Genomic DNA, 9,599 nt, shown 5'->3' with positions numbered 1-9,599 from the left:
TTTGATGTAAAATCAGTGAAAACAGCTCAAAATGTTCTTGCATTGTTATATCCTTGTCTACAATTTAATAGACACATTATTGTGCAGCCACAGTTTCTTTTTATTTCAGTCTACTCGCGAATTTAACAACTTTTGTGAGAATTTTGCTTTTACTGTCGTTAAAAAATTCTAAAAGCAACAGTGCAATTACAAAATGATAGTACGTTGATTATACACCCACCAAAATATTATTTAAAATTCAATCATAAATTTTTATTCATATCTTACACTTCCACGAACATGTACAATCCATGTATATTGTTTTGTGATTTGTATAAAAAGATTTTAGATTAGGAACTGATTATATTGCTTATTGTAAATAAAATTCAGAGACATTTGTATCTTTCCCACTTAAATATATCTTTTATCTATTATATCTTTTATAATAGATAAAAGATATTATATCTTTTCCCACTTAAATATATATCAGATATTGGAAATTGATGATTTCAATTGTATTCAATGCGCTGTATTCTTCTAGAATTAAATTATTTTGAAAAAAAAAAATAAAGGAAACTTTTTGCCTACTAATTCTCCTTTAAATTCTAATCAATTTTCAAACAACCGATGATGAGCAATTTTCCTTCCTTTTGCACCTTCCACCCCTGTGTTTCTGCGAAGACAAAATCTTGTAATGATCAGAAAATCCGAATTCGAGATTTTGGCGAATCTCCACACTTTAGAGATTCTGAGGCTGTGTACCACTACTCCCATTGAATCAACACGAGATCTTGAATTTGATTTTTGATTCCGCTATCTATTATTGTTACCAGAAATCTCTCAATTTCTACTATATTTAAATTATCCAAATTTCAATTTTGGAAAATACCTCAGTTAATTCTGCAGTGAAGGTGAAAACCGTAAAGTGTTTTGTAAAATGTAAAAAACAAAAATAAATAAATAATTCGAAAAATTATCCATTTCCGTTTATCGAAAGCTTTAACTGTACCCGAAAAGTAATAAGTACTAGTTAGCAAAACGAAAGTAAATGCTTTGACATTTCTAGAAAGAAATGGATGAAATCACGGTGAATAAACTAGAAAAATGTTCTGAAAATGAATTCGTGGATTGCATTGAGAACTTTAACAAAAAAGTAAGTTTTCTTTAACTGATATCTAATCTTTGCATAAAGTGATCTCTACTGTGCAGACATTGATGTGCGCAAATAAAAATCAAATTACAAAATGCACTTTTCTTTTATTAATTATTTGCCTTTATTCTAACTTTACTAAGGAATTATATAAAAAAGTATTGTTTTTTCTTTGTCTATGCATTATTAAATGATAAGATATTGTTAAACAGCTGTTATATTTTAACACTCCAATGACATCTTATTATATAATATACATTTATATCACTGCTTTCTCAGAAAATAATGCCGGTTAAAGCTGAGATCGATACTTACGTTTCTTTTTTTCTTCATATATAAAAATTGCATGAAAAGACAGTAAAAGTGACTAGTTAATTTGTATACTAAAAGAAGTCGGTGCAAGTTTTTGCTCTAATACTTGATAAAATTGATTATCTGCTAAAAAAATATACATGCCGTATTTCAAATATGTGAAAACAGTTTGAAAAGTGTTGATATTTTTATCATATTTATTACATAATAATAAATAAATTTTGAGAAATGAGTATTTGTGATCTAATCACTAAATTCTTAAGAGATAAACTAATATTATCTTTTTCAAATTTTATCCACTTTAATTTTCATGTAACTAGAATTTCAAAATTATTTGCATTTTAAAAGTATAAACTAAAATTGTTTTATTTAGTATTGTTGTCTAAATCTTAGTTTAATAATTTCTTAAAAATTTGGTTCACCATAAGAAGTTATTACCAGATCCTTCTGTTAAAATTATAATTAAAGAGTTTCTTCAGACTCAATTATAAGTAAATTTCCGAATATTTGTTATGATTCTAAAAAATAGATTTGTAAAGAATAATTTAAATTCAAAGGATTTAAATATCTTAATATCATTATAACTGTTCTAATTTTCCACTTAAGAATCAAAATATGAATTCTGTAGTATTTTAGTTGTCTTTAAGTATTTTTCTGAAATAAGCAAATAGTTATAGAATATTCTGGAATTTAATTGTTATTTATCAATTTGAAAAAAAATTATAAGTGTAGCATTTTCATCATTTTTATTAACAGCCTTTATATTTATTAAATAATACAAATACAAAAGCTTTCTTTTAAGTTTATAATGTTTATCATTATTGGTTTTCAGTTTAAAAATGTGAAATAAATGGTGATGCAGCCCTTTACCAATCTTTCCCTGATGTAGCCAAAATTGCTTTAAAAGAAATAATAATACACAAATCTGAATGTTGTATAAAATTGCATTATATTAGGATTATTTTAATTATTAATTTCTCAAGTTAATACAGTTAGTTCTAAATCAGATAACATTTTTATGGAATTTAAAAATTTTTCTTTTACAATATAGAAATTCTAGGAAATTTAAAATCTTTACATTTATGTAAATATTCTGAATTTGTTTTTCTAAATGACTGACTGCATTGGAGATACCTCAGTTGGCTTATTTTTATTCAACAAAATTAACTCATTAATAAATCAAAATTAATTCTTACTTTATTATTTGTATTTGGGATCACTTCTTTGAGTAATTTTAAGTTTTTCTGGTCTTGAAAATCCTAGAAATAAAAATTATTGTATTAAGTTATATTTCACCACTATCAACTATAAATTATCTTGGAATCTGAGACTTTGAAAAAGAGAGTTGGATATGGATATAATTTTAATATATCCATAATTTAACACATCTACTTATTAAATTTCATCTCTCTCTCTCTCCATCATCTCCATCTATCTCCTCTTTTTTTAAATTACATTCACTTTTACTTAGACAGACATAATTCCCAAAATTATTTTTTCAGATTTAGGAAGATATTAAAATATAGAGATTCATCAAAATACTAAAGGCAAAAGATTTGGCCATTATGTATGCTTTAAGTATATAAAAATGAAATAAGAAAATGCCATATTTTATTATATATTTTAAATTTTATTTATTTATAATTATCATTCAGTATTTTTAATATTGTATTGTCTGAAATTTGCTTGCTAAAATGTATGCTTTAAATGTTGTATTTGTTTTGCCCTTCTATCATTTCTATCTTGCTATTCTATTTGCTATTATGTGATCTGCAGAAAATACAATGTTTCAAAATTTTCTGTCAAATTATAAAGGATAATACTGCTTAAAGAAAAATTTTTTATTACTGTTGCTGCTATTATTTTAAATCAAAGGTTGTATGCCAAGAAATGTGACAGTGAATATTTTAAATAGAGAAGCATAGATGCTATATCAGTATAATTTTTTTCTCTACTGTAAGTTTGAAATTCTGTGCTCACAAGTCCTGCTAGATATAGAACTTTGTTCCTCTAAATGTTTGAATTTTGTAGCAAAAAATTATTGTACTATCTGCTTGGGCCAGTTTTCATAATTATCATTCTAATAAAAAGTTATATTTTATGGCAACATTTGGTGTCAGTCTTAGCTGCTGTCAAAAATAACAACTAAATTGCTGTTAAAATTTACATTAAAATTCTTATGCTGATTCTAAAGATTGTCTGAGTATTCAAATTAATCTCTGTTTCCCAAATGAAGAAACATGAGCAATAAACTTCACATGAGCCTCAGTTTTATATTATGTACTTTGTGGTCTAATTGAAATTGTATTATTCTTTCAGAATTCACAATCGTTTGTCTTTCCTGATCTTGGTTTCTCTCTAAAAAAGGTATTTTTCTTTAAAATTTTATATGCTTTTTTATACTTAGTAATTAGATTATCAAAATGCATTGAATTTCTTTTTCCTTGTTCCTTTAAAACTTCAGTATTACCAGATTTTTAGAAATTGTCCCTTTATGAAATATTTTTAAATACAATGCAGTGAGATGAATGGTTGCAAGAAGAAATTTTTATTATGAGTGTGCAAGTATGTGTTTTTTCTTGCTAACTTTAAAGTTATTGTAAATATTCAAATTTCTTAGTATAAAATTTTTTAGTCTTAAAATTCATTAATAAATATGCTTGACCTATATTAATTAGTATCTGTTTTCATAATAAAGTTTAATAAGGGTCTTTTTATCAAATAATTTGATTAATTCTAGAATTAAATGTAATTCATTTAATAGATATTTTTTTCTTATATATGAACTCTGTTGGAATTTTTTGTTAAATTGATTTGAAAGTTAAATTATCAGTAATGAAAAAAAAGTGTGTGTTGTATGTACTAGTGGTGACCCTCGGTTTCTTTTAACCTTTTTGTTTTATTTATTCTATGACCTGAATGAATTCAGCTGGTGATTGGTAAAAATTCTCAAGATTTTCCATTAAATATTATCATTTAGTAAAGAAATTATATATTAATTACAATTGTGCATTTTTATCAATAATTGAAGGTTAAATTTGAAGTAATTTCAGACTTTAATTAGTTTTTTAATGGATTTCAGTCAGGTAGCATAAATAATTTTATTCATTTAATAGTTTTTGATCTGCATGCTCAGTGAGGCTATAAAATGAATTTTTACTCTAAAAACTTATTGCATTGATTAGAAATAAAATTCATTTAGCTAATTTTTTTTTATGATGTTAGCTATCATAAATTTCAATGCTTTATAAATCCAAAATTAAATATAATTGCTGTACAGCAGCTAGAATATTTTGACTTTACATTATATTCAACCAAACATTTGAAAAAAAATGTCTTAAAATTTAAAATTTTAAAACTTAAAAAACTTAAAATTTAGGCAATAATATAAATAATTGTGGCTAAAGTAAAACTACCATATTAAATTTTGGAATAAAAAGTTTTTTCTTTAAAACAAGACATTTTGTAATAAACTACCACTTCTTTTCAAAGGTAATAAAACTTATATTCATTAAGTTGCATTTCTTTCACAGCGATTGATATCTCTGCTCTTCAGTCGCTTGTCCCAGTGGCCTGATGGGCGAATCTCATGCTTGGAGGCCATTCGTATCTTAGGCCGGGATAAAGTGAATTTAGATCAACTTTTCACCCGTGAAAATTTAGGCACATTGGTGAATCTGGCTGGTTTAGTTGCAGAAGAGGAGGAAATTGCCAACCATTGTACTTCAGTTTCGGATCCTAGAGGTGATTTTTAACTGTCAGTTTTAATGTAAATGTTAGTTGGTAATTAAATCAAGAATGTCTCAAAAGTGTGTGTAGACATTTCATAAATGATAACTTATTAAATTTCTTATCATTTTAAGGTTAGCCATTTTACAATTGTGAATCAAGTGGAATTGAGAAGAAAATTTCAAAGAGAAAAAAAATCACAGATGAAAGTTTAATTAATTTACAATTTGAATTAGAAGCTGATTGAACAGTTCTCAAAATATTCATAGTAACAAATTGCTTCAAATCCAGTGAAGCAAAATATGTGATAAAAATAAGGGGTGCTTAGAGTTTACCTTTCAGAATATTGTAAAAGGAAGGGGTGGTATGGCTTTTATGAAAATATTGGGTTGTTAAATTAAACTGCTATTCTTCAAAACTCTGTAGAAAAGAGTGAGAGGGTAGTAAGAAACTTCAAATATTAGTGATATGCATTTCAAAAATGAGAAAGCAAATAAAGTACTTTTCCCATAATGATATCTCTGTTATTTCGGACAGATATGTTTATTTTCATACCAGCAATTATCATTAATGTTGCAAAAATTTGGCGTTTATCAAATCTTTGCTATAATTCACTAGCAGCTTTCATGATGAATGCTGATACTAAAACAGAATAATGGCTACATTTGAATTTCCAATGAGGTTTAACTGAGGATAACTGAAATTTGGTGAAATATGCCAAATTCTAGCAAGATTCTCAAATGTTCCTGATAATGCACTATCTTTCTGTCATTAAATTTTAGCATATTTTGTTTGAATTTTCATTAGTAACTACAAAGAAAAAAGAAAAAAAAAATTAAACATTTGAGGGAAATGATCATTTAATTTTTTGCCCTTGATCACATACTTCAATTGTTTATTTTATTAGTATGTTAAAGGTTTTTTTTTTTTTTTTTTTTTTTGCCTGTCTCATTCCTGTTTCCTAAATGCATACCTCTCAGTTTTGAGATTTTTATAAATACCACTTTCCTGCCAACAGTTTTCCTTACAGAGATATAAGAAAATCTTTATTTTTTTTTATACTCTCTGATTTTGATTGTCTTCTTTACTTACATAAATTTTTTAAAGTAATTTTTGAAATTTAAGAGTTTTTCAAACTATGACAGTATTTCTTTTAGAAATTTCTTTTTTGTGAATTGCCTGTCACTAACATTTTCTTGATTTTTAACAATTCCACAATAATTTTTTACATTGGTTAATGTTAATGATCTTGTGACAATCCCTGTAAATATAGATACTCTAATTAAAATGATAAGTTGCATACATGCATGAAATTCTCGCTTCCAAAACCTTCATTCTCAACTTTTATTTGTTATCTTAAAATACTATTGGAAGTATTTTTCAAATTTCCAAATATAGCTTGCCCCTTATCATTACAACAAATCAGTTAAACATCAATGGAATGAAAATTGAATGGATGAGTAGGACATTTCTAAAAATAGATAAAACTTTTGCGAGTTTGTATCTATTTTTAAACATATCCCGCATTTGTTCTGTGACTTTTATATTTGCAATACTTTTTTAAATTGCTCGTGTATGCCTTTTTATAAAATAAAGAATTAATAAATTGCAAATGCAATAGAATTTTAATATCTGGATTAATTGGGACCAGACTTCTCTCTCTTTGTCTAAATGATTCAGACAACTATAGTTCTGATAGTTGAAATCTTTCTGTATTTTCAAAACTAAAATGAAAATAAATATCTATTAAATCTTTATACTTTATTTAAAAAACTTAGAACTTCCTTAAAAGTCAAAAAAGTTTATAAAATTATATTCCCAATGCATATTTCTTGATTAAACTTCACATTGTTACTGTTGAATTAGTTGGGTTTTTAAAATAGTATTAGATTGTAATCATATTTGTGTAACATCATTTTAACATATACATATATTTTTTTCTTTAGTGATTATAGAAGCCCAAAAATGTCTCTGTAATCTGATCTACAATTGCTCTCTTGCACAAAAAACATGTAGGTAAGTTCTTAAATACATTTTTATTTCTTATACCTTGATATCTATATTTTTAGTAAACATCTTAAATTGTGTAAAAAAAAAAAAAACATAGAATTAGAGAAGAAACGTAAACTATGAATTTTGGTCTGATTGTTCACTGGCATGAAAATATCATGAAAAATATAGCAAAATATATGGGTAAGTAAAAATACTGTAGTTTGTAGTTGCTAAACAGTTCTGAAAATAAACTTCAAAATATGCATATCTTTGCAGATTTTGTAGTTAGAATCACGAAATATTGCATATCAAAGAATGTAAGAAAACATTTTATTTGGAATTTTTTTACAATATGCTGGATGTATAAAAATTCAATTTTTTTTTTACTTTGAACTTTTACAGAAGCTGAAGTATTCTCATACAATCACATACCTTATTTAATTAAACATTGTAATTGGAAATATATGTGTTAAGTGCATTATTTAAGGATATAGAAGATTAGTCCACTTTTTAGAAACACCCTGTGTATTTTAACATATACTAAACATTATAATTCATGTTCTCTTAATGCTAAGTATTTAATATTATTAAGTGTTGTGAATGCTATGTTTATCTCCTGATACAAATAAATTATTAAAAGCCACTCGTAATTTCTGGACTTTAGTATGAAAAAAGAATGAAGGGATTCTATTTTGTTAATTTTAATATGGTTGAAGTGAAGGCCCTTCTTAAAAAATAGTTATACTTTTATTTATCTATTTTTATTTTGTCTTTTAAAATAAAGGGGACCTATCTGCAGACATGTTCAAATAAAATTAATAAAACAGATTCCATTAGAATAAATCATGTCTTCACATTCTTTAGCAGGATTTGAACATCATTTGTTTGAAATTTCAGACAACTGGAAATAGAATTCAAATGTGCTGTAGGAGATAAAAAAAAGTTTAAAAATAAAGACTTATATTGGGATTTTCTTAAGAAGTGTGGAAATATATTTTCTACTTAAATATGGTCTTTTTAATTTTTGTTGGTGTTATTGTAGTGTCCAATATGCTTATTTCACTAACTGGTTACTTTAAAGCATAACTACAGGTTTTTATATGCTCTATGCTACTATCAAAATGTTTGAAAATGTTGTTCAATTAAATATATTTTTCTCGTTTAAACCTCTTCAAAATTTGAGTTAATTTTGTTTTACTATTTGTTCCGTATTTAAATATGTGTGTTATTAGTTTCTAGAATTTTAATAGTGTTTTATAATATTTATACCTTCTTTTAAACTGGAAATGACATGGTCATATCTTTTATCAAGTTATTATTTTCTTTTTATAGCAATAATGGATGTGTGGAAGGCATTCTATTGAGACTGCGAACATACAAGGATCCCAATTTGCCTCATGAAATCAAGGTTGTTATAATTTACTGAATGAAGCAATATTTCTTATTGTTACTATATATATATATATATATATATATATATATATATATATATATATATATATATATATTACAAAGATCCAATAATTAATTTTCTATACTTGTAGGGATAGGCATATATTTTTTGCTGGAAAAATGCTCGAAATGATAAAAAATGATTATATTCTATCTTCTTTCACTTAATTAATGTGTTATTACAAATTCTAAATTTTTATATAATCCTTCAGTTCTGTTTGTCGCATTTATTAAGAGAATATATACATTCACTTAAGTGAATATATATATACATACATTCATCAAGAATATTCCGTAAAAAAAACAAAAAAAAACTATGAATATGTTCAGAATGTGTTTCTTATCAATATTATAGCAGTTCATTTTTTCTTTCTCTTTCAAACCACATTTAAGTTTATAATAATGAAATATTAACTGTCCTTATTTATTACAAGTATCTTTCAGAACTATTGTGTGTGTGTGTGTGTGTGTGTGTGTGTGTGTGTTTCAATTCTGAAAAATCTCATATAGGTTTAGAAAAAGAAATTTGTTATTTATCTTTTCTTATATATCCAATTTTTCCATTAGCTATTAAAATGAGAGAGGGAATATTTTCATATTATTGTGTTATTATTGATATTCATTCTTTAGATTTTAATAAAGTGGATTTAACTAATTTCTAATGTAGTTTTATCATTAATTCTTTCTTTTTAATAATATAAAGTTTGTCATATTCTAAGTATATTTCTTTTTCTTTATTACAGTTCTTTGACATGAGAATGCTTTTCTTGCTGACAGCTCTGTGTGCTGAAATTAGGTAGTTACCTTTCTGTATTCCTATTTATATTTTACTTACTGTACAGTTTGCAAATATTTGCCAATATGCTGAACAATTTTACAGATATTATGATTGACAAAAAAAAAGTATTTTATATAAAATTTTGTCTATTATAAAATCTATTTCTGAGTTTCATTACATATTTACTGACTAAATTTATATCTTAAA

The 9,599-nt window shown here is 25.2% G+C and overlaps 1 protein-coding gene across 2 annotated transcripts in view; it reads left to right on the top strand.

The window, feature by feature from the left end:
- Window positions 1-961: 961 nt before the first annotated feature.
- The window catches only part of LOC129980984 (synembryn-A-like), a 52,677-nt gene continuing 44,039 nt past the window's right edge, over window positions 962-9,599 (top strand). The window contains exons 1-6 of one of the 2 annotated variants that reach the window (XM_056091546.1): window positions 962-1,132; window positions 3,761-3,808; window positions 4,975-5,185; window positions 7,117-7,186; window positions 8,495-8,570; window positions 9,358-9,410. In XM_056091546.1, coding sequence (XP_055947521.1) covers window positions 1,052-1,132; window positions 3,761-3,808; window positions 4,975-5,185; window positions 7,117-7,186; window positions 8,495-8,570; window positions 9,358-9,410 — 539 coding nt within the window. In that variant the 5' untranslated portion in view covers window positions 962-1,051. The remainder of the gene's footprint in view (window positions 1,133-3,760; window positions 3,809-4,974; window positions 5,186-7,116; window positions 7,187-8,494; window positions 8,571-9,357; window positions 9,411-9,599) is intronic. The other variant, XM_056091547.1, reaches the window with a different exon arrangement.

The sequence above is a fragment of the Argiope bruennichi genome, chromosome 8 (genome assembly GCF_947563725.1).
Source record: "Argiope bruennichi chromosome 8, qqArgBrue1.1, whole genome shotgun sequence".
Classification (NCBI taxonomy): domain Eukaryota; kingdom Metazoa; phylum Arthropoda; class Arachnida; order Araneae; family Araneidae; genus Argiope; species Argiope bruennichi.
Note: the sequence above shows the minus strand (reverse complement) of the source record. Positions and strands in the feature narration are given on the sequence as shown.